The sequence below is a fragment of the Ambystoma mexicanum genome, chromosome 2p, assembly GCF_040938575.1.
Source record: "Ambystoma mexicanum isolate Mex_15411 chromosome 2p, UKY_AmexF1_1, whole genome shotgun sequence".
Taxonomy (NCBI): Eukaryota; Metazoa; Chordata; class Amphibia; order Caudata; family Ambystomatidae; genus Ambystoma; species Ambystoma mexicanum.
In genome coordinates this window covers 481,617,736-481,634,554 of record NC_090923.1, presented here as the reverse complement: position 1 = coordinate 481,634,554, position 16,819 = coordinate 481,617,736, and the positions used below count along the sequence as shown (strand labels likewise).

Sequence of the window (16,819 nt, the reverse complement as noted above, 5' to 3'; positions counted from 1 at the left end):
CGTTGCCTGTTCCTGATGATGTTGAATTCAAGATACCCCCGTCACAGTGGGGGGTCCCACAGAATCTCTTCTGCAGGTTACTTTCCATGTGTGTAACATCCACATCACCGACTGAGGCATTGGCCCTCATACTGTACAGATTCAGATGAAGCATGTACACCAGATGTAGAACCTCACTGAGAGCCTCATTGTGATGTGATGACTAATCTACTTGCGGGCCTTATGGAAATGCTGCAGCGCAAAGCAGCCACTAGACAGCAGCTTCCACTGACACATTGCCTAAAAGGACCTATCTAGAGCTCGGCTGTGTGTGTTGCAGTAATCTGTTATAGTAGTTCAATGATCACGTAACCTGTCAAACATGTAAAAGGTAAGAAAATAAAGGGCGCCTGGCAAAGTCCTGATATGCCCAGGTGGGTACATATATTGATAACACAAATAATCAGGATGCGAGATCCTCACAAATATCCACGGTTTTTAGACATATTTATTTCCATCTTAAAAACCGGTGTCTTCATTTTTTATTCAAACTCTCGCTAAGCACGAGAGCAAAAACAGACAGATTTTAATAAAAACAAAGGGAAATGCAGTTGTGCACCTTCATCGGGATGCGAAAGATGAGTACCCTAGTTACAAGCACATGTGAGTATACAACGTAGGTGATATAGGTAACTCAGATCAGTGCTGCCCGTGGTTGTTTTTCAACCCGGGTGTGGTTTTTCAAACAGAAACAGTGTACACAACACGAAATTCGAAACATACAACAAAAGGCTATTTTCACAGTTGTGCCACAAGTGATCAACACAGTTGTGTTTCGGTGTGGAATGGGACAGGTGATGTCTTGAAGTGCATGGGCGAGGAGCTCATGTGAAACATGTAATGGGACAACAGTGATTTCACAAGCGCTGAATGCAAGTTCTTTCTGTGCATGTCCAAGCATATGTTCATCTGCGAGGAAGCAAAACACAATTGTACATGTGTGATATCACCACATGTGTCTACACGTACATAATTTGTAGATACAATAACATCAAACAGTGCAATATCACAGGTTCTGGCTGGCAACGTGTGTGAGCCATTCGTATATTGTGTGTGTAACCACAGCTAGGACCCATTATTAACAAGTGGCCAAGGTGTTGTGGTAGGCTAAAGTCCCACGTGGGGGTATGATTCTAAATGACTAGTCCCAGAAGTGTTTCCATTCCACTGTAATGTTGAGTCCATTCTTAACAGTGTCGAGTTTGTGGACCCATTTCTGCTCCAATCTGGTAAGAGCGAGGTTAAGTCCATGTGAACTGTTCATGCGTGTTTCCTTTTTTGGAAAAATGCTCAACCAGAGGTTTGTCTAGGACTGAGTTTTTTAGGCAGGATCTGTGTTCATTGAATCTTTTTGTTTACGGTCCTTATTGTTTTGCCAATGTATATCAGATCACATGGGCAGCTGATGACATAAATGACATATTTGCTCTTGCAGTTCGCGTGGCTCCTCATTGTCCATTTGAAGTCTTTGTGGCTGAAGGTTTTGCTGGTCTTGGTGTATCTGCAGGCTACGCAGTGGCCGCAGCTGTAATGTCCAAAGACCGGTGGTAGGTTCCATAGGGTGGATTCTATTCTAGCTGGTTCAAGAAAGGTGTGCACCAAGGTATCTCTGAGGTTTTTGTTCTTCTTGAAGGCGAACAGAGGTTTTTTGGAGAGGCTCCCTTCGTTCTTGATGAGATGCCAGTGTTTGTTGATGGTGGCCTTAACGAGATTGCTTACAGGGCTAAATGTGGTCACACAAACAGTTCTATCTGTTGGATCTTTGATCTTGGGGGTGAGGCAAATTGGTCCGTGTTGGCGGCTCTTTTCTTAGAAGATTTTATGGACTTCTTGGGGTATCCTCTCTCCATAAATCGTGTTTGTAGCTGTGCGGCGTGTTGTTCGAATTTATCCCTCTCAGTGCAGTTTCTGCGTATCCAAAGGAATTGTCCATAGGGCAGGTTGTATTTGAGCCCCTGAGGATGGTAACTCGTGAAATCTAGTAGGCTGTTCCTGTCCGTGGGTTTGCGGAAGGGTTCGGTTTTGAGTTGGTTTCCAGAGCGGTAGATGTGTAGGTCCAGGAAATTAATGGCATGGAAATCCCAGTCGATGGTGAAATTGATGTGTGTGTTTCTTTGGTTGAGCCACTGGTGAAAAGCTGTCAAAGTTTCTTTGTTTCCTTCCCAAATCAGAAGGACATCGTCAATGTACCGCCGCCAGATTTTGATGTGATCTTTAAATGGGTTGTTTTCGTTATATATGTGGTCATCTTCGTATTGGGCCATATATAGATTGGCCACATCTGGTGCGAATGTAGCGCCCATACTCACGCCTTTGACTTGCTGATATATTTTGTGTTCAAAAAGGAAGACGTTTTCTGACATAGCCAGGCTGATACACTCAAGGATGAAGTTGGTTCGAGTCGAAGTAACGTCTGGTCTTTTGTTAAGGCATTTGGCGAGTGCTGTTAGTCCTTCGCTTTGTGGAATGGAGGTGTATAAGGCCTCGACATCCATGGTAGCCAGGATGGAGTTGGGTGTTAAATCCACTGTTTAAAGAATTTTGATAGTTTCCGTGCTGTCCTTAATGTAAGATTTCATTTGGCCCACAAAGAAGCGGTCTGTGTAAAGGGACAGAGGTTCCAGAAGGGAGTCAGAAAAAACTTCTTCCTTTTTGAACACCAAATATATCAGCAAGTCAAAGGCGTGAGTATGGGCGCGGTACGAGGTAGAGTTTAACCTGAAACTTAGGTCCGTTGCTTTCTATGCGTAGTGAACCAGGCTTAGTTCCAACAAGACTGAAACATGTCTAAGGTTCCTTGTCATCCCGTGCAATGTGGACATGGAATAGCTCTGACTGGACTGCTCCCATTGGTGGCAGCAGAAAGACTAGTTTGCAAATGGCGTTTTCCTTCTGTAATGGTGCGCATCAGCGAAAATATGTATGGGAGGGCAGGTGGTCAAGGGCGATGCCATTGGTTGAAACTCCTAAAGTATTGTTGGAATTGATGGAATGCAATAATTGTATTGCTCATGAGAGTTAACGTCTTGCCAGTGGCGGAGGCAGCTTTTGGTGCCACGAGGGGCGGATAATAGGGGACCAGCGGGAAGCTGGTGGCGCACTGGGCATCAAGGGAGAGCCAAGATGCCCCCCATCCCCTGTTTCTCCTTGGCGGCGCCACTGTCGTCGCTCTAATACATTGAGAGACCCATGTGAACTACATCATTCACTACAGTAGATGTGCAAAATCCACCATAACGAGCAAATGTCCATTGGTGTTGAAATAAACAACTTTGTTTACAGAATGAACTAGATCTCAGTTTAAAATATATTATAACGTTCCACTGAAATATAATATTCAAGTTAAAGCTTTCAATCAGCTTGTACTGTAAAATGAATCCTTCTCTGACCATACCCAATATCATCCTAATTGTATGCATATGACATGAAAACATGTAATGGCAAATAAAACCTAGCCTGTACGAACATAGCTCAATGTCAATCAGACATTGACACGTCAGAAAAGGGTCCTGTTTATGCATTAATGCCTGGGGCCAGGGGGAATGCCGCCATTAGGTGCCCGGGCGTCCAACTTAAATTCTAAGGGAACGAAGGGCTGTCATGGAGTACTATGGACTCAAAGTTGCCTGCGTTGCATCTGACGATGGGTGCCAATGCTAGAAGCACCTTTTCAGGTGAAAACATGTTCACCAAAAATCTATTGCAATGTTAAACAGCCAGTGCTTTTGCCAAGGCAACCTGTTAAAATCTAGGAAAGATACACTGTGAAGAGTGCGACCGGTGTATGAAGAGCACTTCGGGTGGGCAGTCTGCAGACCAGGCATGGAGCCAACCATGTCTGACTGTCAGTCAAAGTCTACAAGGGTCAGGGGATTTGAGCAGTTACTGGTGGGCTTGAACGTACCATCTGGCTCTGTATCTGGGCAAGTGATGTAATTAAAGACGCTCTCAAGCAGAGGGCACAACTGCATGCCACAGTGAAGGAGCTGGGCGCACGGTGGTCCCGTTCCAGTGAGAGTTAAAGGCGTGTAAGAAGGGAGACAGCGAAGTGCAGCAGGAGGACCACGCCTCACCGTGTTATAACATATTTTTCCAAGCTTGCCAAAATGAACATTTTCAGCATATGCCGATGAATAACACTTGCAATTTGTTTGGATTTCTTGTTCGTGATTGGCAGGAACTTTCACAGTGTGCTAATGCCAGTTAGGGCCTCTGTTATTCCATAAGGCTCAAAACTTTTGGAACTGTGCAAGAACCAGTCTCACAAGTTTGCTAGGTGTGAAATAACCTTGGCAATAGGTTTCTAAACGTTTCCTGTGGAAATTACTCTATGGAGCTCATTTTGCTCTGTTGCATGAATGGAAGATGTAGAGGAGGAGCCAAGTACCCCCACCTCAACCGTCCCACCCCTTTTACCTGTATGCTGGAAACCAGAGTATGTGACATACACAGAACACTTGAATCGACAAAGAGCAGAGTATGGACCAGTGAAAGTGCTAGTACCTAAGAGAAACTGGGAGAGGCAAGGTACCCATTGAGAAAGCCATATCTGCATACAAGAAAATATGATGGCCATTTGAATGAAATCCCTGAAGAAGCAGAGCCAATAAGTGGCAAGGGTGATTGGTAACATCACTAACCATTGCCGTTATTTCTCACACGGATTTGAAGATGACGTACATGGAAGAGATGCAGTGACCAGAGGATGCAGATATTCTACAAGGCATCAATAAAGTATCAAGGATAAGTGACATCTTGGGATCAAGGTGAAGAAGCTTATGCCACAGCAACAGATGAAGTTATCAAGTTATTTTACACATGTACAGAACCAAAAGAAATGCAAGCAGTAAAGTAATCGTGAAGCAAGCGTCAATGTATACATATATAGGAATCAGAGAACTATGGATGTTTCCACTACGTATTATAACAGGTTGGACAGTAGCAAAAAGGCCTCATTTCTAGTGTGTTGCAGTTAAAAAGCAAACTGAATTACAAGTGAATTTCAGCAGACGAGGTGGGGCGAGCCTTTTCAGAAGGCATGAACATAACAAGGAAGACGTCAGAGGTCTATTAAAAAATAATATTAAATGCACAAAAAGGCTCGATTCCATGGTCTCCAGTCACATGGAGCATGAAGCTGGATGAACGAGATGGTCACACCTACGCACGCAGGCAGACTGTGCTTCTCACTCCTTAAATTTCCAAGAGCTAAGAACACTCTCAAGGACGAGCTACAAAAGCCTAATTGACAGTAGACTACTGAGGTGATGATAGATTGATATGCTAATTGGTGGGAAACTAAAGTTAAGGCGACCTCACCAGCACCTGGATGGCTAGCCTGTTTGCTGCTAACATGGAAAAGTACTGAAGGAGGGCAAATTGTCAACCAATTGTAGAGGACTGCGTATTTAGGGGTCCTATAATTGTGTAAACCAACAGGACGTTGTGTATTTAGTGACATTCATAGTGGTCATTTTTAGGGGAGGGCTTAGTTGCCCCACCTGATGTTAAGTACCCAATCACATAGTTACACTTTTTTAGACTAGTATGGATCATATATGTTCACTCAAAGCCAATCACTCATGCTTATAGGTTTTTGTAGTTTGCCATGCAGGATGATGTTAGTTCACCAGTGGGTTAGACATCAGTGATGAAGCATATTGCTTATAAAAGCTCAGTATTTCTTAATTTCATTGATTAAGAGGATTGAGCGATTGCTTTGATGTTTGTGCTGCTCCCTGTTTTAGAAAATGTATATTAAAACAGTCTTCCTTTTGTCATCTTCCTGAGTTGGCTCTATTATTGATGTATGAGTAAAGTCTGCATCCTCATCAAAGGGGCTGGACTATCCAGTTCAAAGGTGTAAAACCCTTGCATAAGGCTTTTACACTTTTCATTCACTCCACACCACATTTGCATCCATTTGTATGACAGAGTAGAGGGGTGGAATTTTACTTGCGCTTCCACTGACTCCCTTATACACCATACAAATGCCCCAGCATAAAGCTGGGAAGCCTTTTTATGCTGATGCAATTGCTGGTGGACTCCATAGGAATCCATAGTACACGCGGCTTGCCATGCACGTATGTCCAATCAAACGCTGTCTACCATGCTCGCATGGCAGGCCGTGTTTACAATTACAATTAAACACTGCCTACAAGATGCACATGCATGATAGGCAGCATTTAATTGTAATTGTAAATGCTGTCTGCCATGCAAGCATGGTAGGCAGCGTTTACTCATTTTCACGGCAGAGTGTAAATGCATAAGGGCAGAAGGTAGCTGTATAATTGTGTCCCCATAGCAGTCACCATGCCAGAGCAAGGTGTCCTAGCAGCTGAGAGGAGTGCACATGTGACCTTGAACCTGTTCTGTGCCACTGCAGAGCTGGAAGTGTATGTGTCAGGAGACTGGTTATAGCAAAGTTACATGTGTGCACTATCATTTTGGCAACACACCTTTATGAAGGTGTGATCTAATTAGCAGTACCCAGAACTCTGCCTACTCAAAGTGGAAGGCCTACACATCTCTGGAAATCTTCCTTGATGGGATGGGCAGAAGAAAGACTTATCCTCTGAAACCCTGGACAGGGTCCTACAGCAAACCAGTAGTATAGCAACAGCTTGTGGCTCTGTTTCATATGTCAAACTACTTGCAGGCTGACTGAACCTCTTTTGAGTTATTTCTGAGGCACTGCAAGACCCCCAGAGCTGCCTTTAGTATTCTGCACTTTTTGAGCCATATCGACGCAAACCGTCTTGGTGCCGACCTGACCCACTGGGAGCACCGACTCAAACCATACTAATGCCAACTCAACCCATTGGGAGCACTGACTTGAACAGTCTTGACGCAGACTCGACCCACCTTTGAGTACTGACTCAAACCGTCTTGATCCAAACTGCATTGGTAATCCTGACTCGAACCCTCTTGATACTGTCTCGAATTGCTGCAATGTACCGAAAAGCCCCTATACACATTTAAGAGTCCAAAGACATATTCATAAACTTGAACATTGCTTGCAGAGGCTATTGTCTGCCTACTCCTGTCTTCAGTCCCAAAGAGACCCACAGCACCCCTTTCACTCAACAGGCTGCATATTCTGTGTCTTTCTTTACATGGGGTGGGGAGATCAATGTCTTGTGCGGATGCCTCTGTGCTAACACTTACCCCTGTTGAGTCGACTATCGTGCTGAGCTACCCTACGGGACGGCGAGGTGAAGGAGGTCTATCATTCATGATGTGCTTGGCTGATCTTTGGGATTCAGATCCCCCCTGTTTCAGTAGTATTGTGGGGAAGAGTCGGAGCTTAGGAACCTTCTGTACTCCAGCAAAGCAGAAGTATTTTCGTCACACTGTCCATTTGCCAAGTCTTCTCAATGATACATTACCGTGACAGTATTGCATTGCATCCTCGGCCATACTAGTTATTCAAGATCACACAGTTAATCCAGCAATCATGCAGCGGTACCACCCGTGCAAAACAATGAATAATAAGAAAATGAGCAGTAAATCTAAATTCACCCCATTTGATGTCACTGCCCTCATGAGCAGATTTAGTGCACGTTTTCTACACCACCCAGGATATTCTGTGAAACCGACATAATGTATGTAATTGAAACCATCAGTCACCATCACCCAGTCTGAAACATAAAATGTAGCCACATCTGCGGAACAAGTCATTCCAGAAGACACATTGTTCGGGAAGGAAGGAATGCATGCATCTGGAAGAAGAGACAACTCTGGGATGCTTTTCAAGTAACTCTAAGAAGCCATTCTGACCATCGTTACCTCAGAAGAGCTCTTACAATCCCGGTGTGACCCAAGCCTTTGGGTAACCTTTTCCCACCTTCCATGTTTATTTGCAAAAGTATATTCTCCCTAATTAGAGCAGCCATAGATGCACAGAGGTAGCATGGCTGTCATGTATGTCTGTATCACACCAGAACACCTATTTAGGACGAATCATCATGTATAGTAAGCGCCATTTAAAAAAAGAATATGGTTATTTCTGTACACATTTGAACCCACATAAACTACCAATTCCCTGACTGCATTAGCTGCCCCTGCTCTCACAATACAGGTGTAATAACATCAGGGTGATTCCTATTGGTGGAAACGCCTATCACGATTGCGTTATGCAAACTTGCGACATGCAACATTGTCGTGCATACATTTGAGCTGTCAATTGCATTTCTCCTCAGAAGCCCTGTGAGGAAATGACTACTGCTCTGCAGGAGTACGGGTATGAGTAGTGGCGAAACCACCTACTCCGCCACTCACGACTACAAACCAACAGCTAATCGTTAAGGTGACATGGGACCCGTCAGGAGATACACCTCCTTTGCCTTTTCCTGAATCTTGGGCCGAGGGCAGGCTATATTTTAAGCGGGATGTGAATGTGCTAGCAGTAGCAACCCTATTAGCAATAGTAGAAAGATTCTGAAATAAAATCAGGTGCAATGTAAATATATAGGGGGTCATTACGAGTTTGGAGGCAGCCATGGCGCTGTTAGCGCCATGGCTGCCTCCAAACCCGGGTCCGGGTCCAGTCTGGCTGAATGGGGACTTACCGGGACATTCTGACGTATGCGGACCCGGTAAGTCCCCATTCAGTTAACCATTCCCCATTCCCAGTTGAGCCCCCATAGGGCTCAATGGGAATGGGGAAGGTGTTAATAACGGGCCTGCAAATTGTGGGCCCGTTACTAGCTCCAAGGTCCCTTAATGGGACCCGCAGAGAACGGCTGGTCAGACCAGCCGTTCCTGCTGGGACCCGCTAAGGGACCTCGGAATAGGGCGGTAAGGGTTTACCGGCACCGGCATCATTATTGGTAACCATTAACCCTTACCGCCCAACTCGTAATGACCCCCATAGTCTTCAATTTAACCAACCAATATAAATTATTGACTAGAAAAACATTAACAAAAAAAGCACGCCTGTGGAAAGTACACAGCAAATGCAAAAGTTAGATGTAGCAGCCCTCCCAGTACTGAAGTAGCCGTGAATGGCACAATGCCACTTTGTAAAAGGATATGTTTTGCAGAAAAAGGTATAAGTGGGGACTTTTAGCAGTCACTATGGTCCGAAAAGATGGGTCAGGAGGCCTGGGCCTCTCAATAGTACCTTATTCTGTTCTTGGGCAGTGCGATGGTGTCACATCTGGCTTCAGGAGCAGTTCTTGTGGGTCAAACTAGATTCAAATGCGGCGAGCCACGTTGATCCAGGTGGCCATTCGGCAAGTTCGTAGTTGAGCTCTGTGCAGTTCAATGCACTGTTCGAGTTGAGAACTTCGATGAGGCCACCATGGTCAATTCAACAGTCGACCTGGTATATGAGCTGAACAGGTCACACGCTCTGCTGATGCTTTGCGATAATAAACCGGTTTGATGGATGCAAGCAGCATTTTGACATACAAGAGTGCCAAAGGCAGCACTGCAGATCCTGTGTGGTTTGAAGCTTCGAATATGGTAAAATCAGCTTAAGTTGAAGTGGAGAAAGACAGGAATCCAGCTGCTTTGGGCTCTATAAGTGATGCGTGCCCAACCTAGGTGTTCCGGGGCAAGGTGACTCAGATTTTTCTTTACTCCCTATTCAGGGAGCGTAGCTGTCACCTGAAGGGGCCCTTCACCTCGAGTGAAGTGCCTGGTTCAAGTACAGCTGGCAGAGTGCAGGCTTTGGTCCAACAGCAGTAACCCTCATTATTCCCTGGGGATGATTAGGGGACAGAGCCTGCCTCAGCTTTGGAGCACTATCTTCAACTAACAACTGGTGGGCTTTGGAATTGACTGCACTCCCAATAGAGGTCCAAGAATTATTATTCTCTTCTTAAAGTCCATTACCACCCTACCGAGGGGGTGCCAGCCAATCAGGAGTCTCAGAACGCGGTCTGTATTGTATGGTACAAGCCCCCGTTCCGAGCTGCCTGGGCTGCCAGCGCCCCCTTCCATTATCCCCCTGCCACCTCATCGCTGTGTTTTTTTTAATTAAGAATAGAAACTTAATTTTGAAGCACTACCCAGCACCACGCTCTGCTGTTATTCAGGAAGCCTGTTTTCAATGTTGATGACGTCTAACGCCATTAACATTGAAAGCGCACTTCCTGTTCAACAGCACTGCGCTGCATGTGCTGCGCATCAAATGGTACTTTTATTTACAACAACCATTAGCACTCATGTAGATAACTATATGTGTGCTAATGGCGATATGCCCCTTAGCGCCAGCCCGAGCCTTTCGGTAACAGCACCTTTGCCCTCGTTAAGGGACCCTCAGTGGGCTCTGGCCCTTAACTTGGGTGGCAGGTCATTACATACATGGTCTGCCAGCCGCCTCGCGGCATATCACCTCAAGATGAATCAAGGGAGGATTGGGAAATCCCTTTCTTTTCAAGATAAAAGAGCACAAGGATTTGGACAAAAGCAAGCCTGCTTTAAGTTGTACAATCCCTGTCATTGTGACAAGTGACATTTGCCTTGCTGCATCGTACCCAAAGGTTCTTCTCTGTAGGAAGTGGAAGGGACATGAAAGAGAGAAATGCCCACAGAAATGCAAGATGGAGGAACCTTTCCGAAAAGTCCAATGCACCCTTCCTGGCTACTCTAACTATGCCAGCTTTCTCAAACCTGCATTTTCAAAGGCCCTTTGTTTTGCAACACCCTGGTGCGAGGCAAGCCTTTGTTATGTGCAGGCTCCTTTCAAGCATGTTTCCCAGGAGATCTCCTGCTCAGGACTCCTGTGCTGGAAGGGAGGTATCAGCTATCTGCCCAGAGAATCAAAGCAGGCCTGGCATCCTGACTTTTGTCTCACTTGCTGAGGTGAAGACGGGCAGGCTAGCCAGGGATCCGCATGGCCATCACCGCACGGACCTGGTGCCCTCACGGATGCCACTATGATACCAATTTGATGTGGCTGCAATAATTGCGTGGAGTATCAGTTACCATACCAAAACCAGGTACTGCTTATTCCTAGATTTTACCCTACTACCTGATGGATAGGGCCATAATTAGTATGTTTTAGATCAAAGCACAGTAGTTAAATACAACCGCTGTCTAAAGTGACTTTGAGTCGCAGCAGCTGTCTGATACGGCATATGTGACCTTTCAAGTTGCCCAGAGCCATTGCAGAGCAAGGGCAGCAGATGCTTGAAGACTGGTGCTGCAGGGCACATGTGTGTACTATCCTTTTAGCATGGAGCTTCATGAAGGTGGGGTCTGATTATCAGACCACCCTTTCTGAGATGGATTAACCACATTATTTCATTATGTGACAAACATCCTAAAAGCTTGGGCTGCCTGACCTGTAGCAGATAGTAATCCTTTACAAGCCCATGAAACATATGGGCAATGTAAGCCATCAAACATGGTTCAAAGGTGCACTTGTATTCATCAGGAAAGTAGTGTGAGTTAATATGACACACAGGACACATCCTCAATGAAAGAGACAAATATCTTTGTAAATAACAAAATATAGGTTACACCACAGTATTAACGTTACCACTTACGTGCGGTTGGGTACCTTAGATGATGTTTTAAACATTAACAAAGGAAAAGGAAGGAGTAAAGAGAGGAGAACTCGATTTACCCTTTCATTTTACTCTCTATCTTGTGAAAAAGTAATGAAAGCTTGCACATTAAGCTTTGTAGACAGTGTGTACTAGTATATTCCTATGGTTTCCACCAATGCAAAACCAAGGCGGATTCCACAGGAATCCATTTGATTTACGCATGTTTGAAAGTGTCATGCATGCCTTAAACAGGCACCCCTGAGGTGTGTCCTGTATCCTGCAGCACATCTCATCAAAGGACTCTGCAAAGTGGACCACATCACCCGACCTGCATCAATCTGCACTGGCTCCTGCTGCAGGCTCATTTCATCTTCAAATTCATCATCGACTAGGCTGTCACCCTAAACTCCTCACTGAGAAACTCAGAGGCCTACGATCCACCAAAAGTAAGAACATGTACAACTTGAACTCGGCTGGTGCACCAAGGCAAGAACCACAAGACTGGCCTTCTCTGGCTACAACCAAAGACTCTGGAACCACCTCCCCTTCAACATCAGACTCACCCCCTGCTTCTATAATTTCCGATAGGGGCTCAAGAACCTCCTCTTCAATCAATGGCTCCTCCCTAACACATAGGTCCACACACCCTCCACTGCCTACCCTACCTAAGACTGGGTGGTCTGCTCCCCACTATTTCCTCTCCTGATTGCTTGTAGATACCTTGCAACCAAACTGCCCTCCCTCCCCATCCGCTGCAAGCTCCCTGCTCCCTTGTTTCTCTGCTTCCCTCACCATGTTCTGCCCCCTATGATTGTAAAGTTCTCTGTTGCTTCCCAAAGCTAGGTCCACACTCAGTAAAGACTCAAATGATAACAAAAATAAATGAAACACATAGACTGGATGTAGGGGGTCAGCAGGGTAGAGATGTTACCTCCTCTCTGGGGCCCCTCCTATGCCTGGTCACTGCAGGATATGGGACAGAGTAGGACATTGAGATGTAAAACCATTGCGCATTGCTTGTACATCTTCTTTTCCTGTTTCTCCCCATTTAAAATGAGGGTATGAGTCTGTTTTGCGACGGAAAAGTACTGTTTTTAGGTACTTTGTTCTTTGTTGCTTTATGGTGGGTAGGTGTAGTCACTTCTTCCTTCCTCTTACTGTATTCCCTGTTCCCATTTTCATTGTATAGTATACTTAGTTTTGCTGCTTAAAAAAAAGATGATAAAAACAGAACCTTTATGCCGATCAGCAGAAACGCCAATGACTTTGTAACAATATAATCACAAGCCCAAAATAAAGGAGGTCATTTTGGGTATGCAGTCTTTCCATCGAAAAGGTTTCCAACTAAACTTTTTCCATCGAAGCATTGAATGCATATTTTTGTGGGGTAAAGGGTTAATTTTGTTTGGAGTGGGTTTTTAAGGGTAAAAAACAGGGGGTAGAAAAATAATAAATCCCAAAATAGCAAAAAAATAAATGCATTCGATGCACATTTTTCCGTTGCATACGTTTCGATGCATTTTAATTTCGATGGAACGTTTTTGATGGAAAGACCTGTAACCGTCATTTTGTAATGGATTTGACGGTAAATTAAAGTGTAAAAGCAAGGCATAATGCTTCTAGTGCCTGGTTACCCCGGCAGAGCAGAATATACTTTTCCTCCATGCCTTCTTCCTTGCATGCTTATTTTAAATGGGGCAGCACATTAAATGGAGTAGGTAGAAGCAAGGCGTAAGGATTTTTAGCCTCCAGGCCTGCGTCGGGGGGAGGGGCGCAGAGCTGAGGTAATATCTCTGCTGTGCAGTCCTCCTCTGTCTTGTGAGTGCGCCTCATTGTCTGCTTGCATGAGATGTGTATGCAGGTATACCGCAGATGGGTTCCTATGGCATCTGCCTCGGTTTTGCACCTGCTCAAGCATATTTGCGGGCAGCGTTTACTTTTCCACGAGACGAAGTGGAAAATAGAAAGCGTATAAGCGAGTTTTCCACATGTTTACTCTTTCTGTGCCCACTCTACCTTTTGGGCAATGCTGCAGGGCCTCCCACAGTGAGGCAGGGTAACTGCTGGTACCATCCAGCCAGGCTTAGGAGAAGGGCAGCACTCCCCTTTCACCCTGGCCTGCCCTCTCCTTCACTTACCACAAAGACATGCAGTCTCTCCCAACAACAAAACAAGGGAAGAATGAGGTGTGAACAATCACCTCACCCTTCCACATAACAACGAAGTGCTAAGCACTCTGAGGAAGTTACCAGGCAGGCAGGGATTTCACAATGACCTGCCCCCCCCACCCTAGGGGCACAGGCAGTCTGCTGCAGCCGGCCTGGGGGCTGGGCCTCAGCCCCTACAGACATACATCAGCTGACAGCTCACAGAGAAAAGACAAACTGTTTGTGGACCCTGAACTGGAACCCAAACAGTCAGGTGGTTCGCTGCATATGGGTTCGCATGCATATGGGTCCAGATGGTATGGATATTTAGAACTGCATGCAGGGGGCCTCCCAGAATGTAGGTGCTAACGTTGCCGGTGTCCGACAACGTTCAAATTTACGATTTTTCGAAAACGGGGCTGCCAGTATCTACACCTGAATCGAACCCTAAAGTTAGAGGGGAGAAGTGCTTGCTTGTGGGTGAAGTCAAAAAGAAAGCAAGGTGCTATATCCATGGGACGGAGAGGTTGAGGAGTGGGCAGGGTGCCCTTTGTGCCAAGAAGCAAGCTTCGCGCTATGTTTCTCAGGATGCGAATTAGATTAGGAAATCCTGTTTGTGCTTTAGATTGGCCCTTACATAGCATTGAGTAAACGTGTCCTGCCACTTTTAGTACAGTCCCCCCTTTGGAGTTTTAGTTGGAAAGCTCTAGGCCCTGTAAGTTTTAATTGTAACCTATTCCGTTGTTTTTTAACAAAGGTGTTGAAAAATAATTCTCTCTGTTGATCACACCACACATTTCATAAGCATTAACTTGTACACACGTTTCAAGGCAATAGGCGATGTACACGTAAAACCAAGTGCCTTCCAGCCAAATAGGAATCCAGCAGGTGTTCCTTGACATCCCAGTGAGCTTTTAAGCATACATTCGGCTGTAAAACAGGTTGAGAATAATGACAGGTGAGCATTGTTATGAAATGTTAATTTCCTGTACTCTGGACAACATAGGAACACTAAAATAGATGTGTGTCTCAGACAACGTTTCATTGCTAGAACAGAGTTTTGTAAATGCAAAGTGGTACTTACAGAAAGAGAAGTGAGCCCTTTAAGGTCATTTTCTTTGACCTCTTTGATTTTGTTGTTCTGTAGGTCTAATAACCGGGTATCAGAGGGGATCTTGTTTGGGATCGACGTTAGGCCTGTTCAATGAATGGAAAACAATAAGTAAGTACGTCATTAGGTATACTAGTCACTGCTATTCACAATGCAGTTGCTATAAATTTGGCTTAACCTTTGTCAAACTGATAACGTGTAAACTCTCAGGCAATAGAGGTGCTGTGGAGGCTGGGCTTACAGCACGAAGAGGCTAATGCTTCATGAGCTTTAAGCCTGGTACGAGTTTGCATCTGGCAGTATCCCCGCCATGTCTCTGAAATGTTTGAGAAAATTCTCAGAAGCAATATTCGTGCTGGCCCAGAAAAAAAGAATACAACTTTATTGGCTCAGAAAGTCCATGGCTTTCAAAAGTTTTGGTTTGGATGTCTCCCCCTTGCAGCAAGCGGCCTGTCTTTTTCGGAAAGAAGGCGCTAGCGAAGCGGTGTGTGTGCTAATCCAAGCTTTCTGTTGACATTGGGTCTCATTACAGGTTTCCTGGTACAGGAAAAATACTGGTATAATTCCGCCACCAGTATTTATTCTGTACTGGAAAACACGAGTTTGCCGATGGGGCACAAATTTACCTCCGGCCCTGACCTGCTGGCAAATCAGGCCCCCACTGCCAAAAAATGCTACAATTACCTTCATGGAGTCCCGCTGCAATTACCGCCAGGATACCGGCAAACTTGTTGTGAGCCCCATTGAAAGTAGTTAACACACTCTTGAAATGTTTATAAGAAAGTCTGCAGTTTGTCCGGGATAAGGTCAGATAAGGATTTTCTAGTAATATAAATGATATTGCTTCTAATAAGCCTTTACTTTAAAAATCACAGGACAAATCAGACTGGTCCTCAGTGAGGCCAGTCTATGTAACTGGTAACAGGAAAACTCTAGTATGTAAGCCTCCAAGACTCTCACGGAAAGCAGAACTTGTGAGATATACATATAAATGTATGTTTGTGTCTGTGTGTGTGTGTGTGCGCGTGCGTACACGTGTGTGTGTTTGTGTGCCCATGCACATGCATGCACGTGTGTGTGTATGTATATGTACATGTCTGGTATCTTACAGCAGTTTCAAGTAATACGGCTCCTTCTACAATATGTCTTCTTACCCAAATCGGAGCACTGGACAACCCTTAGGTAACACTGACATCCAAAAGGGCACACTGGGGGCATGTCTGTGGTGGGTTTTGCAGGCCGCCGGGTGACTGTTCTTTTAATCGGAAAGAGTGCATTATTGTCATCGTCATCCTCGTCATTTAGCATCATGTCATTCATGATCATGAATTGGGGAGCCTTCGCCATGAACTGTGCAGACTTTCTATACGGTTTCGCAGAGCATACAACCAAGAGGAGCAGAAACATGTATTCCTTCATGATTTCTTCTCAGCGGCAAAGTCCTGTTTTGGATAAAGAAAACATATGGAGAGTATTAGTAACCAGACCTTACAGGATTTTGCGGCATGAAATGGCAAATTTTGCAGCATGAAATGGCAAATATTGCGGCACAAACCTTTATTTATTGCGACATTTTTGTGGGACATTTTGTATTAACTGGAGGGTGTAAGATTGCCACATTGCAGGAAATAGGCAGAGTGCAAGGCTACAAGAGAGCCAGGGTATCATTATTATGTCTCTTTTGTATTAATTTAATCGGAAGAGTCCCAGATGTCTCTGGCTTGGCCGAACAGTGTTTGATTTGGCTACATTTCTGGTTAACAGGTTAACATAGGATCTAGTATTCATGGGAACATACATTTTGTGGTATTTGTCTGAAACAGTCTGCGCTTCTCCAAACAGAAACATGGACATCAGTTATCTCTTTTCTTCACATGCTCTTACACCGCTTGGCAACAGAAGCCACTTACCTCGACCTGGGTGCAGCTTCTGGGTGACATACAGAGCACACATAGCTATGAAGCAAGGAGGATTGTACACCAAAGAGATACCGTGAGTGGGCACAATAACATGCTTCATGA

The 16,819-nt window shown here is 45.0% G+C and overlaps 1 protein-coding gene across 1 annotated transcript in view; it reads right to left on the bottom strand.

The window, feature by feature from the left end:
- The window catches only part of ASPN (asporin), a 267,913-nt gene that overhangs the window by 136,169 nt on the left and 114,925 nt on the right, over window positions 1-16,819 (bottom strand). Inside the window, exons 2-3 of the mRNA XM_069643870.1 lie at window positions 15,953-16,240; window positions 14,772-14,884 (exon numbers count right to left, since the gene is read on the bottom strand). Of these exons, the coding sequence (XP_069499971.1) occupies window positions 14,772-14,884; window positions 15,953-16,217 (378 nt within the window). The 5' untranslated portion in view covers window positions 16,218-16,240. The remainder of the gene's footprint in view (window positions 1-14,771; window positions 14,885-15,952; window positions 16,241-16,819) is intronic.